The sequence below is a fragment of the Mustela nivalis genome, assembly GCF_964662115.1.
Source record: "Mustela nivalis genome assembly, chromosome: X".
NCBI lineage: Eukaryota > Metazoa > Chordata > Mammalia > Carnivora > Mustelidae > Mustela > Mustela nivalis.
This window is the reverse complement of record NC_139040.1, coordinates 67395774-67418000: the sequence shown is the minus strand read 5'-3', so window position 1 is coordinate 67418000 and position 22227 is coordinate 67395774. Positions and strand designations below refer to the sequence as shown.

The window sequence follows — 22227 nt, the reverse complement described above, 5'->3', positions numbered from 1 at the left end:
CAAACATCACTTTGTATGCTTGTTACCATTTGTATATCTTCTCTGGAGAAATGTCTATTCAAGTCCTTTGCTCATTTTTAAATTGGGCTATCTTTTTGTTGTTGAGCTGAATGAATTCTTTATATATTCTGGATACCAGACCCTTATGATGAACTAAAGTTCATCAAAATTGATGAACTTCAATTTATCTATTTTTTTTATTTGTTGCTTGTGGGACCAGCCTTATTTTGAGTTCAAGAATAATCTCTCTTTGAGATTATCTCTGATCAAAAGGGATGTGACTGTTTAGAGAAATTTTGTGTTTCAAAGGAAAACTCACCTACAGCACACCATTCCAGGTTATCAGAAACTATTATCTCTGAGCTATCATCTCTTCATAAACTGCAGGTTCCTGATGAATATGCAAACTTTGTCCTCTCTGGTAGAGATATAATTGACTTCCTTCCCTATGTGGAAGAATCAGTTTTGGTATCTACTTGGAAACTGGACTGGGCAATGTCACCCTGCCCGAATTGTTTATCCTTAACCAAATTTTCTATTCTTCCACTGTTCTTCAATATCTGGCTAATATCCTCCAAATGAACTTTTCCAATTTTTCTTCCTCCCACCTGACTTGAGTCACCAAGAACTAAAACTTGATGGCCCAAGTCCTTGTGTTGCCTTATAGCTTCGTCTCTTCTCTGGGATCTGAAGCAGTCCTGCAAGCTAAAGCTCAATGAGTTGATATAAATCTGGAAGAACTGGTCACCACATCAGACCACGTATGACTGGAATTCTCCTTGAACAAGCTTCCACCTAGAACATGAAGGCTGTCTGAGGAAATGCTCAGGTCACGCATGTCCTTCTATGAGAGGTAACCTAGACTCCGGACAGTGTCACCAAGAACACTGACATCTTTGCTCCATGAATGGTGCTGCAAAATGGATTTTCCTCCATTGGTGTCTGAGAATTCACTTGACTGGTTACCTCCAGATTTTAATTCTTGGCTGCCTCTTTTGTGTAATAGAAGCTTTTATATATTTTTTTCCATTTTAGTTTTCCCTCTTTTAAGATGTCTGAACTCCAAACCCTACAACAATTGACTTTTGCAAGTACCTCTTAACAGATGATTCAACTGGTTTTAAAGGAGCAGCACTAAGAGTGCTCAAGAGACCATTTCTTAGACCCTGCTTCACCATCCTCAGGAGGGTTACCATTGCCTCTGAGTTGCCTGGCAATAATACTTGCCTTGAACAGTGACATTGTTGAAGTTTATCTGAGCCCTGTGCTTCCCAGAAAGCAGTGATATTTAAGAACCTTGGCCCCTTTTGTTTTCCAGGAAAAGGTGAATTGCAAGATACCATCCCATCCCAGCATATTATTCTAAAATAGGACTATTCTAAAATTTCCCAATGACTCCCATAAGACTTGCAAGGGACTCCCTTGTTTACCTGTCTCTGTAAAACCCCAGGCTCCCTTACTTTTCTTTGAGATATTTCTCATTAATAAATGTTCTCCTTATTGCAATAGCTAAATAAAATCATTTCCTCATTGTGCAGGGCATTTCTCTTTCACATCAGCAACACACAAATGTATTCAGAGGATAGACCAGGTTCAGCAAACACACTTCTGAAAACTCTTGAGAAATGTGTCTGCAGCATTGTGGTTAGGAAATTTTTTAAAAAGTAAGCTCTACACCCAACATGGGGCTCGAACTTATGACACGAGATCAAGAGTCATGTATTCTACCAACTGTGACAGCCAGGCACCCCAGGCAATATTTTTTTCCTTTACCAGAAATATCTAGCTTCTTAAATGCCCTGGTGAACTGTAAACTGCGAAGTCAATTTTTAAGAAAAAGCACATGGCCCAGTCAACTGCATTTACTTGCATGTATTTGCTGTTTTTATGTCCATTAGGCCAGAGATCAAGGATGCTTGGATCATGAATGGTATTAAGACATTTTTTCAAAGACATCATATGGCTACCTCACCCAGGCAGAGCCAGATACCTGCACTGTTCAACAGCTGCACTGCTACTGGCAAAGATTTTGCAACTTTTTTTTTTCAGTCCTGGTTTCAAAATTCAGCATCATAGATTTCCAGGGTTTACTTATTTGGCCCTTCCTATTTTCTCTTTTAGTGTTAGCATAACTCTTATAATTCTTGACTTTCATTATAGCTATTTTGGAACCAGCTGGTAGTATGGTTTGGCTTTTCGCTGTTTTGGGCATATAATAAAAATAAGAGGCAACATTTATCAAGTGATGATCCTGTGCCAGGAACTGTCCTAGGTGCTTTCAATGTGTTAACACAATCAATTCTCACAGTGGCCCTGTGAGGTTGATACTATTATTATTTCCATTTTAAAAATGAGGAAACTGAAACAGGGAGATTAAGTATCTTGTTCAAAGTCACGTAGATAGGAAGCAGTTGGTCTTGAATTTGAATTTAGGCAGTCTGGCTCTTCTGCATATAAGCTTAATCACTTTGGTAAACAGCTATGATATTCTTCTATCAACATTTGTTGTTTTCCTCTCCTTCATAATTTTTTACCTCTCCTTCATGCCTATTTCTGTCTTCATTTCATTTACAATGTTGCTGAAATTAGTCTATCAAGTCAGTTTCCTCCCACCTCTTCGCCTGTCTTTCACGCACCACTTTTCTACTTTTTCTGCTAGCCTCTCTCCCCTTTGCCATTGTCTGACTTGAATTTAAAAGCTTTTTGGTCAAAAAAGGAACCACCACAGATCCTTTTTGTAGCAAATTTTCTTTCCAGATTTCTCCTACAATATCCCACCAAACTTTAATCATTTCAACTTTCAGGTTATGTGGATTTGGGACAATTTTTTAAAAATCCCCCCCAAAGGCAAGTAAATGACTACGGCTAAATTTGTACCAGTTGACTTTGTGGTGGTCCTCTCCTATATAAACCCAATTTAGCTACTGTCTTAGCACCTTTGGATTTAGAAGTTATACAGGAATATGTGTGAAAAAGGATTAGGTCAAGAAGGCTCTACTTGTTAATAGAAACAAATCCATTAACTGTGTGACAAAACTGAAAATGTTATCCAGGAAATAAAATAAATGTGACAGTAGCTAATTCTACACAGTTCTCACTCTTTCCACATCATTTGGCATGATAAGCAGTCTCTATTAAAGACAAATGAAGGCTTGGGAGAATAGAAATAAGGTAATATTTGCCTGAAAATGAATCAAGAAAAGGGACTATTAGTTCATTATGGTGAAAAGTGCTGGAAGGCCACTTTCAGAATTCACAGACCACATTTCCCTTTGGATAATTACATATTCCAAGGTAAACGAATGGGAAAAGTGTAAAGCAGTACTATTTACCACTAAGAACCTTAGCTAGTTTATAAACAAAACACAACATTTGCACTACAGAAGAGTCAAAGTGGTGAGTAAGCCCCTGATAATTGATGTAAGATTAATTCCGTTGGGGAATAAATTGAAGAGACAGGTCAAGATGAACTCAATCCACTTGTTTACTTTGGACATGCAAAGTTCCATTTTTTGGATCTAAACTTTTTAGCACAGTTTTCTCTGATGACATAGAATTTTCATGTTCTAAAGTATGGTTTTACTCAGTAAAGTATAGATTAGCAAGTCAAAGTCTTCACTTGGCTAGTGAATTTTTCTTTTATATCACTCTGCTTTCAGGGAAGGAAGTAAATGAGAGGAAACCAAACAATTTCCCAAAGTAATTTCTCAGCATATACCCCAGGTTCAGTCCAGATTTAGTCAATATCTGGAACTTTTGGTGATCTTATCCAATTAGTATCAAGGGTGCAGAAAAACTGTGTAACTCTGAGTGCTAGTAGCAAGATTCAATCAGGTCCATTCTTCTGTGCTTACTAAGGCAGAAATCTATAGACACATTTTTTAAAGGTTGGAACATAAAGAATAGCATGCAGGACATTAGGAGAAGGAAGGAAAAATGGCGGGGGGATCAGAGGGGGAGATGAACCATGAGAGACTGTGGACTCTGAGAAACAAACTGAGGGTTTTGGAGGGGAAGGGGTCGGGGGTTGGGTGAGCCTGATGATTGGTATTAAGGAGGGCACATATTGCATGGAGCACTGGGTGTGGTGTATAAACAATGAATCTTGGGACACTGAAAAAATAATTAAATTAAAAAAAACCGTACTGGCCATATAAAGAGGTCCTGTGGTGCCCCATAGGGCAATACTAATACAAACTCAATAAAGGTTAACTATTATTATTATTTAAGATGGACCATGGAGCACAGATAGTATTTCAACAGGTGGAGATAGGAGAGAAGGCAAATGAAGCAGGATAAACAACAGAAACAACTGTTTGGAGGCAGGGAAGATCAAGACATGTGAAGAGAACACAGACTAATCTGGATTTTAGAGTACAGTTAGGGAAAAGTGGAAGTTAAGTTTGCTGTGGTAGATTTGGTGGCAAACTGGAAAACTTTTGGAGGCTGGACTTTCTGTTTGATTGGACAAACACTGGAAAATCATTAAAAATTTCTGAGCTAAAGAAAAAAAGTCAAATTTATGTTTTGAGGGAAAAAATCTGGTAAATGAGTCAGCTGGATTGCAGTAGAAAAGCATGACAAGTGGATAAATGAGTTGCAGAGAGGGGATGGGACCTGGAGCTGAGGTGGTGGTTTTGGGACTAGAAAGGAGGGTGAGCCTGGTGGTGGGTATTAAGGAGGGCATGTATTGCATGGAGCACTAGGTGTTGTACATAAACAATGAATCTTGGAACACTACATCAAAACCTAATGATGTACTGTATGGTGACTAACATAACATAATAATAAAAAAAAAGCTTAAGAAATATGTATAAAACAAATAAAAAGGCTGGTGCAACTGTTCCCTAAACCAGAGAGTTGATTAACCAGAACATTCCATTCCTGAGCATTCTGATTAATCAAAAATATAACTTTTTACTTTAAGCTCTAAATTAATGGACTTAAAAGCCTCAATGGTTTAGAGTTGAGGAATTAAATGTACTCTCTTCCTCCACAAGAAAAATAACATTTTATGTAAAACTGATGGAAACCGTGCCTGCTCAACCTTTCTAGTTAAATAGAAAAAACACAAAAGCACTGGCAAAGCAGCTGTCTCAGGCTTAATATATATGCATTTGTATTTCGGCACCTGGTCTTGGCACATAAGATGAGTGTCTCAGGAGCCAAAGACTTTATGTGCTTGCATCCCCAACCTACGTAATACACCCCATTAAATTGGCTGGAGTTTATATTAGGTGTGGATAGGAGGAAATGCCATTCTGCTCAGTGAACTGATCACAACCTCTGCCGAATCAGGAGAGAGAAAAGAGTGCTTGCTTTAAAAATGCAGGGAATGCTTTTCAGACTTTCTGGCTTCTGCTGATGCAAATCTAGGGTAATTAAAAAACAAAGATTTTATTTATTTATTTGACAGATAGTGAGAACTGGGAACACCAGCAGGGAGAGTAGGAGAGAGAGAAGCTGGCTTCCCACTGAGCAGGGAGCCTGATGTGGGGCTGGATCCCAGGATCCTGGGATCATGACCTGAGCCGAAGACAAGACACTTAACAACTGAGCCACCCAGGTGCCCCGTGGGTAATTTTTTGACATACAAGAAAAACATATGGGAGCTCCTCAAACGTCCTTTTGACTATAGGATTAATGACAAATTTTACCATGTATTACTGAAACTGTTCAAAACCTGGACTGAAAACACCTATGGTTTTTCCTCATGTTATATCTATGTTAATTACAATATCAAAAAGACAAACTATAAAAGGCGTAGCATTATTTTTCACACCTTTTCTGCAAACAGATGACTAGCTACATTCTGAAATTTTGTTCACAATTATAATATACATATATTCTACTCAATATTTTTCAGCTGTAGATTGTGACTTCCTAGCAAATTGATAATTATTTCTCTTTAATATGGAGGGAACTTTCATAATTTGTCTCATTATTTACAAGAAGGTGTTAAGCCCAAGCAGGGAGTAAAGGGGCCTGGCTGGCACTCAGAGGCTTGGCTGGACAAGACTCAGAATCGTTTTGGCCATCCCTAGGAAATGAGCCTTGAAATCAAACATTATTCCTACTCCCCAGCAGTACTGTGGCCTTCTGATACCTCAGTCTCAGGCAGTCTGCCTAAGAGGGGACTCTGTATGCAGTCAATCTGCAGAAAGGTGCTGAGGACTCATTCTGTGCTCTGTCTCTGTATTAAGGGTTGTGGACAATGCAAGATGTCCTGGACCCTGCCCTTCAAAAGATAGTGACTCAGTAGAATTCAGCTGTAAAAAAGGACAAATACATATTTTTTTAAAAACCCATAAGGTGTGCATGAATAAGCATTAAATTATATGGTATAGACTAAATTTTTTTCAACTTCCAACCACCTAGCCCTAACCTGGGAGCTTTCTTCTAAGAGGCTCAAAGGACATATGATCTCATTTACTTGTATTAGCTCCATGTAAAGTAAGGGAAGAAATGGCTACTCCCAGGGTACTTAGGGAATTGGCCACATACTACAGAGCTTCTAGGGGTCCTATATTCCTCCCAGTGTTCCCTATCACATGCTTTACATTGCTTATTCTAAGTTTCTAAAGCACAATTCTGACAATGCTATTACCCTGCTTAAAAACCCCTCAATGAGTCCACGTGCCTGTAAGAAAAAAAGACCCTTTCTTTAGCATAGCACATACACAATGCCCTTCCTGGTCTTGGCCCTGCCTACTTTCTCAAGCTTCTTATCTCACCATTCCCCTCAAGTACTTAGAATTTAACCACACTAAACTTTTCTCCCTATCCCAAACATAGGATATTCTCTAAGTCTCTGGGGCTTTGTGCATATGTAGTCTTGGATGCTGAATGACTTCCACCTCCTCTGCCAACCTTTACCTATCCTTGAAGATCTGTTTGTGAAGACAGCCCTAAAGTTCCACATTCCTTTCCCAGGCAAAGAAAGTTGATACCACTTTTGTACTCCAGAAGTTTATTCAAACCTCTACCACAGTACTTATCAGACTGGCTTGCAAATGATTACTTCCTGTACCTGTCTCCTCCACTAAACTATAAACTCTTTGAGAGCAAGGACTCTATCTCTTACTCATCTTTATACCTTCAATATCTAGCACAGTGCTTAGCACATGGCAGGCTCTGAAGAACACATTTTTTTTTTCATTTTAAAGGTTTTATAGGAATGATGAAATGTCTAAAGAATGAAGAAAGTGATTTTTATTTTTTACCTTGGATAAATGAAAAATAATGTTCAGATTATACATTTACAAATTCAAATGTGATAAACTAGAAAAACTTTGGACCAGATCACTAAAATTGGACTAATCAGTACCCAAATCAGGAAACTTTAAGGCTCCGTGACTCATTGCTCCCCCCACCCAAGAACAAACAAACAAACAGAGAAACAAAGCATGGATTTATGTAGAAGCTGGTTCTAGATCTACAGACATGTCATTAGTTTTTTTTAATGTGTTATTAAATAGGGAGTTTTGCATTAAATATATCCAAAATATAAAGTTAGATGTGGCAGTTTTGTTTGGTAGACACACTTAAAATAGAAATGACCTGAATCAATTGGCAAAGTGGGTGGATATTACTAGGGTAAAATTTAATATCAAAACAAAGAAGGTAATTCACTGATGTGAAACAAACTAGGAAAGTGGAAGATACCCTGTAAGGTCGTATTTGAACTGGTTCTCAGTACTGTAACACAGCGACAGACTCCTGGGAGACTGCACAGACCATCTTGATGCGTAGCCTCAAGATCAATTTATGAAATAAACACCTTATTTAACTCATGGCTAGTGCTTCAAGCCAATGGATGGCTTTACATGTAGAAAGAACCATTTGGTGGTATGTTTGTCTTTGTAGTGACAAATACACGCACAAATAGCGTTTGCTGGCAGTAGTGTCATCTTTAAATATTGAAGACAGAGATGTAAAAATGGCATGAAGGAATATCAAGATATGCATGTTCAGGCATAGATTATATCTGTAGTTCTTTTTTTTTTTTTAAAGTCAGCTCGATGCCAAATGTGGGGCTTGAATTCATGATGCTCAGATCAAGAGTCACATGTTCTACTGACTGAGCCAGACAGGTGTAATTTTTTTTAAAGTTCTCTTCAGCAGCAGTCTGTTGTTTATTTATTTTTTCCAAATAAAATTTTATGTGAAATCCCAATATAGAAAATAAACAAAATCAATACCGCTCTGGTTAAAGTGCGACACTTTGGTGGGGGGGGGGGCAGTTCCAGAACCCTATATACTTAGCCACCCCTTTACTTCCTGTAGTTGCCACTGAGGCATCTTAAGGAATCCTGGGATAGATACTGCGGAAAGGTCTCTACATGGAGAGAAAGGTTAGAATAGATGACTTCTGGTTCTTCCTGACTCTGAAAGTCTATAATATGATAATCCTCTCTCTAATATTTAAGATCAGCCAGGAAGTCTGGATTTTATTCCACTTATGGAAGAGTCCAGGGGAGGACAATATAAATAACTAAAGGTTTGAGAAATAATAATTACTTATTGGGCACATGTAACAAAAGAGGTCTATCTCTTCCTTCATCCCTCAGCATATAAATTTGTATTGAGCACTTGCTCTGGTCCATAAATAAAGATGATACAGATCATATAGATAAGCCTATTCTCAAGGACTTCACAGTGTGTGTGTGTCAGGGGGTATTGGGGGTACGTGGAAGCAGATGAAAAACACACACAAAAAAAACAAGAAAACAACATACTCTGACATCACAAAAATAACACAGGAATGGGATAGAGAGTAACAGGGTGTGTGTGGGTTACTTCAGATAGGTTGGTCAGGAAAGATTCTCTGAGCAGGTGATATTTAGACAAAGACCTGAAAAGTGAAAAGAAACTCACCCATACTGAGATGAAGTCTTCCAGGCAGAGAGAACAGCATGGCAAAAGCTCTGAGGCAGGAAAGAACTTCCTTGGCCTATTTGAGAAGCTGAAAGGCCAGTGTGGCTGGAACACAGTTAATGAAGGAGAGTGGTACAAGATGAGTTCTGATGGGACCAAATTACAGGGGCCATCCCAAGGAGTTTGGACTTTATTCTCAGTGAGATAGGAAACGTTTGGAGGGTTTTGAGCAGAGGAGGGGTAGGATCTGATTTAAACTATCGTTTCTTCTACGAAGGGATGTTGTATAGGTGATCACCAGCACAAGGAAAATGAACGGAACTGCATCAGGAGAAATTTGGTAGCACAGAGGAAATTTGGAAGAAATGTTGCCAAAAGAGGTTGAAGAGTTTTATTTTATGGCACAAAGCTAATTTCTTGGCATGATTTAACAAGCAGCCAGAAAGATAATTTCTTTAGCCTTCTTACAGCTGTCAGCTTTGACAATTTATCCCTGGTGTCAGAGTCACTGGGAGAGCTGAGGCTCCATTTAAGTCTCCTCTCGATGTTTCTTTCATTAAATTAATTGCTTCTAAATTGCTTATAGCAAAGCAGCAAAAGACAGCAAAAGGCAGAAATACAGTACTTCCTTTTTCCAAAGACGCCTGGAAATGTGATTTTTCTCTATAAGAACCTACCTTAGTACTTACTTATGAGTTAGTTTACCAGCAAGTTTCCTCCTGGCATCTGAACCTCAAATCCCAACCTTAAGTCAGTCTGACCACCTGTTTTTTCTGTTCCCAAAGCTAGGAAGGTCAAGTGCTGCTGGAACAAACCATGTAACTGCAGATGTACACCATTATACATTTATGGTTCCTGATCACAGGTGGGCCTTCAAGGCTGCTCAGTAATAGTTTACTTCCTTCTAGCTGTCTCTTTTTCACTCCTTACAATAGATACTATAATCTCACTCACACCCAAGAGCTCCTGATCAAAATTCCATTGCATTCCCAATAAGATCCAAAGTTCTACCATGGTCCACAAGGCCTTGCATGACATGCCCTTTATCAATTCCTCTGTCCTCTCCTGCCCTTGTCCCCATTACTGACTTTGCTCCAGCCACATTGGCCTTCTTGCTCTTCCTAAGAACATCAAATGGATAATGGTGTGCATCTGCAGTTATACGGTCTGCTTTTGAGGGACTGTCAAGATTGTTTTCCCTAATGACTAATGATTTTGAACAACTTTCCTTGTGTTCATTGGTCATTTTTGTATCTTCTTGGTATAAACATCTATTCAAATCTTTGCCATATTTTAACTGGGCTATTTGTCTTTTTATTGTTGAGCTGGAAGAGTTCTTTATATATTCTGGACACAAACCTCTGATCAGATACAGGCCTATCCATTTTATTGTAATTTACTTTATTGTGCTCCACAGATAGTGCTTTTTTAAAATTTTTTTATTTTTTATAAACATATATTTTTATCCCCAGGGGTACAGGTCTGTGAATCACCAGGTTTACACACTTCACAGCACTCACCAAAGCACATACCCTCCCCAATGTCCATAATCCCACCCCCTTCTCCCAAACCCCCTCCCCCCAGCAACCCTCAGTTTGTTTTATGAGATTAAGAGTCACTTATGGTTTGTCTCCCTCCCAATCCCATCTTGTTTCATTTATTCTTCTCCTACCCACTTAAGCCCCCATGTTGCATCACCACTTCCTCATATCAGGGAGATCATATGATAGTTGTCTTTCTCTGCTTGACTTATTTTGCTAAGCATGATACGCTCTAGTTCCATCCATGTTGTCGCAAATGGCAAGATTTCATTTCTTTTGATGGCTGCATAGTATTCCATTGTGTATATATACCACATCTTCTTGATCCATTCATCTGTTGATGGACATCTAGGTTCTTTCCATAGTTTGGCTATTGTGGACATTGCTGCTATAAACATTCGGGTGCATGTGCCCCTTTGGATCACTACGTTTGTATCTTTAGGGTAAATACCCAATAGTGCAATTGCTGGGTCATAGGGCAGTTCTATTTTCAACATTTTGAGGAACCTCCATGCTGTTTTTCAGAGTGGCTGCACCAGCTTGCATTCCCACCAACAGTGTAGGAGGGTTCCCCTTTCTCCGCATCCTCGCCAGCATCTGTCATTTCCTGACTTGTTGATTTTAGCCATTCTGACTGGTGTGAGGTGATATCTCATTGTGGTTTTGATTTGTATTTCCGTGATGCCGAGTGATATGGAGCACTTTTTCATGTGTCTGTTGGCCATCTGGATGTCTTCTTTGCAGAAATGTCTGTTCATGTCCTCTGCCCATTTCTTGATTGGATTATTTGTTCTTTGGGTGTTGAGTTTCCTAAGTTCTTTATAGATTCTGGACACTAGTCCTTTATCTGATATGTCGTTTGCAAATATCTTCTCCCATTCTGTCAGTTGTCTTTTGATTTTGTTAACTGTTTCCTTTGCTGTGCAAAAGCTTTTGATCTTGATGAAATCCCAATAGTTCATTTTTGCCCTTGCTTCCCTTGCCTTTGGCGATGTTCCTAGGAAGATGTTGCTGCGGCTGAGGTCGAAGAGGTTGCTGCCTGTGTTCTCCTCAAGGATTTTGATGGATTCCTTTTGCACATTGAGGTCCTTCATCTATTTTGAGTCTATTTTTGTGTGTAGTGTAAGGAAATGGTCCAATTTCATTTTTCTGCATGTGGCTGTCCAATTTTCCCAGCACCATTTATTGAAGAGACTGTCTTTTTTCCATTGGACATTCTTTCCTGCTTTGTCGAGGATTAGTTGACTGTAGAGTTGAGGGTCTATTTCTGGGCTCTCTATTCTGTTCCATTGATCTATGTGTCTGTTTTTGTGCCAGTACCATGCTGTCTTGATGATGACAGCTTTGTAATAGAGCTTGAAGTCCGGAATTGTGATGCCACCAACGTTGGCTTTCTTTTTCAATATCCCTTTGGCTATTCGAGGTCTTTTCTGGTTCCATATAAATTTTAGAATTATTTGTTCCATCAAATAAAAGAAAAAGATGGATGGTACTTTGATAGGAATTGCATTAAATGTGTAGATTGCTTTAGGTAGCATAGACATTTTCACAATATTTATTCTTCCAATCCAGGAGTATGGAACATTTTTCCATTTCTTTGTGTCTTCCTCAATTTCTTTCATGAGTACTTTATAGTTTTCTGAGTATAGATTCTGTGCCTCTTTGGTTAGGTTTATTCCTAGGTATCTAATGGTTTTGGGTGCAATTGTAAATGGGATTGACTCCTTAATTTCTCTTTCTTCTGACTTGCTGTTGGTGTAGAGAAATGCAACTGATTTCTGTGCATTGATTTTATATCCTGACACTTTACTGAATTCCTGTATAAGTTCTAGGAGTGGAGTCTTTTGGGTTTTCCACATATAGTATCATATCATCTGTGAAGAGTGATAATTTGACTTCTTCTTTGCCGATTTGGATGCCTTTAATTTCCTTTTGTTGTCTGATTGCTGAGGCTAGGACCTCTACTACTATGTTGAATAGCAGTGGTGATAATGGACATCCCTGCCGTGTTCCTGACCTTAGCAGAAAAGCTTTCAGAAGCTTCCAGGACAAACAAAAACTGAAAGAATTTGCAAACACCAAACCAGCTCTACAGGAAAGCTTTTTTTTTTTTTTAAACAAACTGAAGGTTTGTGGTGGAAACAGCAAAAGAACTAGAATTAGAAGTGGAGCCTGAAGATGTGACTGAATTGCCACAATCTCGTGATAAAACTAATGGACAAGGAATCGCCTCTTATGGATAAGCATAAAAAGTGGTTCCTTGAGATGGAATCTACTCCTGGTAGAAGCTTCTTGAAATGGCAACAAAACATTTAGAATATGATATAAACTTGATTGATAAAGCAGGAGCAGGTTTTGAGAGGGTTGACTCTAATTTTGAAACAAGTTCTACTGTGGGTAAAATGCCATCAAACAGCCTCACATGCTAGACACATTGTTTCAACATTCTTTCAAAGGAAGAGTCTGTACCTGTGGCAAACCTCACCATCGTCTTCTTTTAAGAAACTGCCACTGCCACCCCAACCTTTAGCAACCACCACCCTGATTGGTCGGCAGCCATCAACACTCAGGCAAAACCTTCCACAGGCAAAAAAGAGTATGACTTGCTCAAAGCTCAGATGATTAGAATTTTTTGGCAATAAAGTATTTTAAAATTATATATATATCTTTTTAGACAGAGTTTGTTATTGCAAGCATGGAAGATTACAGTACAAACATACATTTTTATATGCCCTGGGAAACCAAAAAAATTCATTTCACTCACTTTATTGTGATATTTGCATTATTGCTGTGGTCTAGAACAGAACCTGCAATACCTCCACGGTATACCTGTGTATGATTTGGGAATGTTTTCTCTCATTCTGTTGGCTGTCTTTTCACTTTCTTGATGATGTTCCTTGAAGCCCCAGAGGACTTAATCTTGATGAAGTCCAATTTATTTATTTTTTTCTTTTGTTGCTTATGTTTTTGGTGATATAGCTAAGAGGGCTTTGCCTAAGCCAAGGTTACGATGATTTACTCCAATGCTTTCTTCTACAAATTTTATAGTTTTAGCCCTCACATTTAGGTCTATGATCTATTTTTAACTGTTATGTATGCTAGGAAGTAGAGGCTCATTTTCATTCTTCTGCATGTGGTTCCAGTTTTGCCAGCACCATTTGTTGAGAAGACTATTCTTTCCCAGTTGAATTATCTTAGTACCTTTGTCAAAAATTAATTGACCATAAATGTGAGGGTTTCTTTCTGGACTTCCCATTGATCTCTATGTCTAACCTTATGACAGCACCACACTGTCTTGATTATAGTGTGAGTCCTCCAACTTTGTTCTTTTTCAAGATTGTTTTGGCTTTCTGTAGGTCCCCTGCATTTCCGTATGCAGGGATCAGCTTGTCAATTTCTACAAAAAGCTAGCTAGGATTTTGTAGGAACTGTGTTGAATCTGTAAATCAACATGGCAGCATTGCCATCTTAACAATATTAATTTTCTGGTCAATGAACATGGGATCCCATTACACATTATATATATGACTCACAGTTACAAGGAACTCAGGCCTAACATAATTTTTAAAGGTGAGATTAAATGAATTTTTTGTAGCTTTATTAAGGTATGATTTAGATACCATAAAATTTACCCATATTAAATATAAAATTCAATGATTTTTAATAAATTTACTGAGTTAGGCAGCCATCACCATAATCTAATTATAGAACATTTTTATCCCTCTAGTAAAATACCTCATATCTATTACAATTAATCCCTATTCTAACCCCAGAGCCAGGCAACTACTAATCTACTCTCTGTCTGTATAGATTTGTCTTTCTGAACATTTCATATAAATGGAATTACACCTTACATGGTCTTTTATATCTGTTTCTTTTACTTAGCATATTTTTTTCTTTTTTTTAAGAATTAATTTTTCTTTTTTTTAAGGATTTATTTTGAGGGAGAGAGAGAAAGAGTGCGCACATGTGTACGAGCGGAGGGAGGGGCAGAGGGAGAGAGAGAATTGCCAGCAGACTCCCAACTGAGCATGGAGTCAGATGTGGGGTCTGATCTAATAGCCCTGAGATCATGTCCTGAGCTGAAACCAACAGTCAGATGCTCAACTAACTGAGCCACTCAGGTGTCCCTACTTAAGATAATTTTTTAAATTAATAGAGCTTTCTAGGACAGTTTTAGATTTACAGAAAAACTGAACACATAGAACAGAGAGTTTCCATATACCCTCTCCCCCACATATAGTTTTGCTTATTAACATCTTACATTAGCCTGGTACATTTGTTGCAATACCGATATATTGTTATTAAAGTCCATAGCTTACATTAGGGTTCACTCATAGTGTTGTATGAGTTTTGACAAATGTATGATGTCATGTAGCCACAATTATAGAATCATAAAGAATAGTTTCACCATCCTAAAATTTCCCTGTGCTCTGCCTAATTATTCCTCCCCTCCTCTCTGAGCCCCTGGTAATCACTATTATTTTTTTTTTACTCTCTTTATAGTTTTGCTTTTTTTTCAGAATGTTATATAGTTGAAGTCATACAGTATGTAGTATTTCCAGGTTGGCTTCTTTCACTTAACAATATGGATTTAAAACTTCTTCATTTCGGGGTGCCTGGGTGGCTCAGTGGGTTAAAGCCTCTGCCTTCGGCTCAGGTCATGATCCCAGGGTCCTGGGATCGAGCCCCACATGGGGCTCTCTGCTCAGCGGGGAGCCTGCTTTCTCCTCTCTCTCTCTCTCTCTGTCTACTTGTGATCTCTGTCTGTCAAATAAATAAATAAAATCTTTAAAAAAATAAATAAAATAAAACTTCTTCATTTCTTTTTGTGGCTTGATAACTCAATTTTTAAAATTTCAGCTTTATAGAGGTTTAACTGACATTTAAATTTGTAAGATATTTAAAGTGGACATTGTGGTGTTTGGATACTCATACACACTGTCAAAGGAGTGCCCCCATCTAATTAATTAACACATCTATCACCTCACATATCTTTTTTTGGTGAGAATATTTAAGTTCTAACCTCTTAGCTAATTTCAATCCTCAATATAGGACTTTTTTTTTATAGCGGAATAATACTCCATATCCATTGTATAGATAAAACAGTTTACTTATCCATTTACCATTGATGGACATCTTGATTGCTTCTAAATCTTGGCAATAAAGAAAAAAGCCTCTATCAACATTTGTGTGCATGTTTTTGTATGGACATCAGTTTTCAACCCAATTGGGTAAATACCTATGAGCATGTATTGCTGAGCATAACATTTTTGAGGCTCATACACATTGTAGCATGTATCAGTATTTCATTACATTTTAAATCCTTGAATAGTATTCTATTATATGGATATACCACATTTTGTTTATTCATACACTAGCTAATGGAAATATGGCTTGTTCTCACTTTCTGGTTATTATGAATAACCAAACAGAATAGAAGAGAATTGATGCGCTATGAACGTTTATGTGCAAGTCTCTGTGTAGACATAAGTTTTTGTTTCTATTGGGAGTGGAACTGGTGGGATGTATGATAAATTTGTGTTTAACTTCTTAAGAAACTGCTAAACTGTTCTCCAAAGTGTTAAAATAAGCCTTGCAAATTTTCAAAGTGATGGAATGATGGAACAAACAATCCTAAAATTTGTATGGAACCAGAAAAGACCCCAAATTGCTAAGAAAATTCTGAAAAAGAAAAACAAAGTTAGGGGCATCACGTTGCCTGATTTCAAGCTGTATTACAAAGCTGTGATCACCAAGACAGCATGGTATTGGCATCAAAACAGACACACAGACCAATGGAACAGAGTAGAGAGCCCAGCTATGGATGCTCAACTCTATGGTCAGATAATCTTTGACAAAGCAGGAGAAAATATCCAGTGGAGAAAAGACAGTCTCCTCAACAAATGGTGCTGGGAAAATTGGATGGTTATGTATAGAAGAATGAAACTTGACCATTCTCTTACACCATACACAAAGATAAACTCAAAATGGATGAAAGACCTCAGTGTGAGACAGGAATCTATCAAATCCTAGAGGAGAACACAGGCAGTAACCTCTTTGACATCAGCCACAGCAACCTCTTTCAAGACAAGTCTCCAAAGGCAAAGGAAACAAAAGCAAAAATGAACTTTTGGGACTTCATCAGCATAAAAATTTTCTGCACAGCAATGGAAACAGTCAACAAAACAAAGAGGTAACCCTCTAAATGGGAGAAGGTATTCGCAGATGACACTACAAAGGGCTGATATCCAAGATCTATAAAGAACTCAAACTCAACACCCAAAAAACAGATAATCATGTCAAAAAAAGGGCAGAAGACATGAACAGACTTCTCCAAAGAAGACATACAAATGGCCAGCAGACACACGAAAAAATGCTCATCATCATTAGTCATCAGGGAAATTCAAATCAAAACCACATTGAGATACCACCTTATACCAGTTAGAATGGCAAAGATTAACAAGACTGGAAACAACAAATGTTGGAAAGGTTGTGGAGAGAGGGAAATCCTCTTACACTGTTGGTGGGAATGCAAGTTGGTGCATCCACTTTGGAAAATGGTGTGGAGATTCCTTAAGAAATTAAAAACAGAGGTACCCTATGACCCTGCAATTGCACTACTGGGTATTTACCCCAATGATACAAATGGTGAAAAGAAAGACTATCTGTACCCCAATGTTCATAGCAGCAGTCCACAATCCACAGTCCACAATCACCAAACTGTGGAAAGAGCCAAAATGCCCTTCAACAGATGAGTGGATAAAGAAGATGTGGTCCATATATACAATGGAATATTACTCAGCCATGAGAAAGGATGAATACCCAACTTCTGTACCTACATGGACAGGACTGGAATAGATTATGCTGAGTGAAATAAGTCAAGCAGAGAAAGTCAATTATCATATGGTTTCACTTACTTGTGCAGCATAAGGAATAAAATGGAGGACATTAGGAGAAGGAAAAGAAAAGTGAATTGGGGGAAATTGGAAGGGGAGACGAATCATGAGAGACTGTGGACTCTGACAAACAATCTGAGGGTTTTAGAGGGGAGGGTGGTGGTGCTGGGGATGGATGAACCTGGTGGTGGGTACTAAGGAGGGCACATATTGCATGGAACACTGGGTGTGGTACATGAACAATGAATTTTGGAACAGTGGGAAAAAAAAGAAGCCTTTCATCTGCCATAGCTGTCTCCCTCCAACCATGGAGATCCTTCTAGTCCTCAGATCAATTTACTGGGTGTTCCAAGTGATCTGACCTCAATATAGCTATGTTCAAGGGACAAGGAAAGCTCAGGGTCCTCCTACTTCTCCACCATCTTAACTCCCTCCCCTTAAACTGTTCTCTAAAGTATCTGTACCACTCTACATTCCCCCCAGAAACATATAAAGGTTCCTGTTTCTTGACATCCTTGCCAACATTTACTGTCTATCTTTTTTATTACAGCCATTCTAGTGGGTGTGTCATGGTATTTCATTGTGGTTCTAATTTGCATTTCCCTATGACTAATGATATTGACCATCTTCTCATGTGCTTATTGACTATTCATATATTTTCTATTCCAATCCCTTCCCATTTTTAAATTGGGTTGTCTGTGTTGTTATTATTGAATTTTAAGAGTTGTATATTGTGGATACAAGCCCTTTATCAGATACATAATTTGCAATTATTTTCTCCCAGTTTGTGAGTTGCTTTTTTATCTTCATAATGAGGTCTCTTGAAGTACAGAAGTTTTCAATTTTGATGAAGGCCGGTTTGTCAATTTTTTTGTTATTTTATGGATCACGCTTTTGTTGTTGTACCCAAGAACTCATTGCTTTACCAAGATCTCAAAGGTTTTCTCCTACATTTTCTTTTATAAGTTTTATTGTTTTAGCTCTTCCGTTTAAGGCCCCTTATCCATTTTTAAGGTAACTTTTGTGTATTGTATGAAGTAAGGGCCTAATTTTATCTTCTGGCATGTGTGCATCGAATTGTCCCAGCATCACTTGTTGAATCTCACCATATATTTTCAAAGGCTTTAAAAAGAAGCGTTTTTCTAACTTTGATTTTGAAAACTTTCAAGCCTACATATGAGTTAGAAGAACTGTACAATAAGTAGTCACTTGTCTTACACTTAGAGTCATAAATGGTTACTAATTTCCCATTATTTGTTCTCTCTAGACACACATGCGTGCGCGCGCGCGCACACACACACACACACACACACACACTCTTTGCTGAGTCATTTGAAAGTAAGCTACAAATATGAGGATACTTCACTCCTAAATACTTCAACATGCATCTCCTAAGAAAAAGAAGTCTTCCACATTGTCATATCTAGGAAATCAACATTAATTTAATAATGTCAACTAATAATATAAATTTAGATTTACCAAGTTATTCCAAAAATGTCTTTCATAGCTCTTTATGGTCCCCTCCTCCATTCAGAATCCAATCACAGTTGGCACATTGTATTTGACTGCTAGAGTTCATGGTTCTTTTTTCTATCTAGAACAATTCCTCTGCCTTTTTTTGTATTTCATGATAGTGGGTTTTTGAAGAGTTGACTTGGTGGAAGTCTCACACTCTAGGCTTGCCTAACTGTGATTTTCATATTTAAATTTCAAGTTAAACATCTTTGGCAAGAATATTTCATAAATGGTGCTCTGTACTTCTTATTACATTACATCAGGAGGCACAATGTCAGGTTGTCCTGGTATTGACAATGCTGAATTTAATCACTTATTTAACCTAATGACTGCTAGATTTTCCCATTGTAAATGGACATTTCCCCTTAGTGATTGAGCAAGGAACCCTGCGGGGTGATAATTTGAGACTGTGTGAATATCCTGTTCCCCAAGAACATTTTACTCAATAGTTTTAGCATCCATGTGGTAAGCATGTCAAAATCAATTAATATACTGGGAGTTGCAAAACAGTGATTTTCTATTCTATCTTACTATTATATTAGCTAGTATTCTGCTAGAAAAAAAGATCTTTCTCTCTTCCCCCCCCCCTCTCTCTACTGAATATCACTATGGACTAATGGATTATTATGATTATTGTCGCTACAGTCCATTCCCATTAATAGTTTCACAATTTCAAAAAAATACATATTTCCTAGCTCAGTAGACAGAAAAAGCCCAACAGTGATGTGCATCAGTAGCAATAAGCATACCTAGTGCCAAGACTGTGGTAATGAAATATTGTTTCCTACTAAGAGGAACCAGGGCTTTGAAGAGAAATGGTTGATTCTGGGGCTGGAGTGGGAAAAGTTCAATGTGAACTGGGGAAATTCTGTTCACCAGAAAGCAAAGCTGCATTAAGGAAGTGATGGGATCATGTAAAAAATACATAGGAGCTGGCTCAGAGGAGATCTCACTGGCCAAATTTGGGATAATTTGAGCATTAAAAAGAGGGGCATCTGGATGGCTCAGACTGTTAAGTATCTGCCTTTGGCTAAGGTCATGATCTCAGGGTCCTCAGATTGAGCCTCACGTTGGGCTCCTTGATCAGTGGAGTCTGCCTCTCCCTCTCCCTCTGCCCCTACCCCCCAATATCTTATCTTATCTTATCTTATCTTATCTTATCTTATCTTATTTAATCTTATTTTATTTTATTTTATTTTATTTTATTTTGTAGGCTCCATGCCCAGCCTGGAGCCCAATGCGGGGCTAGATCCCCAACGGTGAGATTAGGACCTGATCCGAAATCCACTCAGACGCTTAACTGAGACACCCAGGCGCCCCCTGGTGACAACTGCTTAAAACAAAAGAAAGAATGAAGGTATGTTTACCAGTATCCAATGCTGGTCAAGTAAGAGGAAGATTAAAAATTACTTGTCTCTCATGAACCTGGTAAAAGGAGTTCCAGTGGAACAGACAGTTGCAGAGTAAATGGGAAAGAAAGAAATGGAGAAAGCAGGCAATTTTATGGAAAATGGAAGGGAAGAAATAGTAGCTTGAGGGAGATAAGGTCAAGGGAAGTTTAATTTAGGGAGGTTGGGGAAAAAAATACCAAACAAAGATAACATTATAAACCTTTTTACTTATGTTTGAATAATCTTTAATCTTTAAGGGTCACAATATACAGGCACATGGATGTTCTTCAAGCAACCCTTAGGGTTGGTATTATTATCATTCTCATTGTATACATGTGGAACCTGAGGCTCAGAAAGATGAGATGTCTTGCCCCAGATGTCACAGAGACTGAGCCACATTTGTGTGTGCCTGCTGAGTTCCACCCATGGGTTAAGCCCTAAAATTACCAAGACAGATAAAATGTGGCCACTAACACATACACCCTGACCCTTCTCCAATCGAGGTCTTCCTCTCTCACAGTTTTATGCTCTTTTTCAGCTTGTCCTAGGCAGGCCACGGTAAGCCATGAACCTTGTTTGTTCTTGTTTGGGATAAGAGAAGAAAGCGTAGCAGGAAAGGGGAAATAGTTTTTAGTAACAATGAAGTTGAGTATGCTGAGGACTGAGAAAGGTCTGTTGGATTTGGCAATCAGGAGATTACTGGTATATTTTCAGTGGTGTCAGAAGAGCAAACTGGGGAGCAAATGAATGATGAGAGAATATAGGCAGTAAAAAGAGAGAGAGAGAGGGAGAAGGGGAGTTATAGGTGAGGCTTTGTACAATATGGATAATTTTAAAAGCACTTCTTTTTAGGGGTACCCGGGTGGCTCAGTGCCAGTGGTATGTCAAAACTGCTAGTGAGTGCTGATTAATAAATAGTCAGGAATTTTGCAAGTCCTCCAGAGTATATCATCAAAATTAGCAAATGCTACAAATTTAGGACTTTATTTTTTCAGAGATCTGGGTTGCCAGCATATTATTTGTTACTGTTTCTATAAAATGACACATGTTCAGTAAAATATATTCAACTATTCAAACTTTAACAAAAAGTGCAATGACCTGAAACCTCACTCCTGAGGAAAAAAACCCAAAAACACTGTTAGCAAGCAAAGTCTTCTTTAATGGAGAGAATATTACACTGCTATATAACCTTCCATAATGTGCCATGTACATCTTTCCATGTCAATTGAGTTTTAATGGCTGTATAGTATTCCATTGTGTGTATCTGGCATAACTATTTCATTGTTGAGCATTTTAGGCTGTTTTTGATATCATGATGCTGAGACTAACACCGTTACAAGTCATTTTTACAACGCACTTGTATAATTTTCTTTCTCCTTTGGGGTAAATTCTCAGAAGACTGCTATCTCACAAGATATGCTTATTTTTCATTTTGCTATATATTGCTTAACTCTCCTCTGTAAAGTCCAAAAAAATTTACATTCCTACCAATAAGTACAGGAGAGTGCCTGTTTCTCCACAGCCTTGGTAACATGGTGTTACTCTTCTAAATCTTTGCCAATCTCACAGATTAGCAACAAAACACATGTTTTTCTTGTTCATGTTCTTGATTATCAGTAAAAATGAACATCGTTTTATAATAAATGTTTATTGCCCACTTGTATGTCTTTTGATAACTGCCTTTCATGGCCTTTTCCCATTTTTCTAAAGTGGAAGACATTTTTGCTTTTTGCCCTTTCCCTAAAACAGTTTCCTTCCTTAGATTCCTATACATTACAGTTGACCCTTGAACAGCATGGGTTTGAACTGTGTGGGTCCACTTATATACATATTTTTAAAATAAATATAGTATAGTATTATAAATATATTTTCTCTTCCTTACGATTTTCATAGTAACATTTTCTTTTCTCTAGCTTATTTTATTTTAAGAATACAGTATAAAATGCAAACAACATACTAAAATATGTGTTAATCGACTGTATTTTCAGTAAGGCTTCTGGTCAA

General features: G+C 38.0%; 1 protein-coding gene across 6 annotated transcripts in view; it reads right to left on the bottom strand.

Annotated features, from left to right (window-relative positions):
• HDAC8 (histone deacetylase 8) overlaps window positions 1-22227 on the bottom strand; it is a 225920-nt gene that overhangs the window by 165759 nt on the left and 37934 nt on the right. For 5 of the 6 annotated variants that reach the window (XM_082716193.1, XM_082716196.1, XM_082716194.1 and 2 more), the window contains one exon: window positions 8878-8982. The exons of the other annotated variant lie outside the window; for it this stretch is intronic. In XM_082716193.1, the coding sequence (XP_082572319.1) occupies window positions 8878-8982 (105 nt within the window). The remainder of the gene's footprint in view (window positions 1-8877; window positions 8983-22227) is intronic. 6 annotated transcript variants of the gene reach the window in all.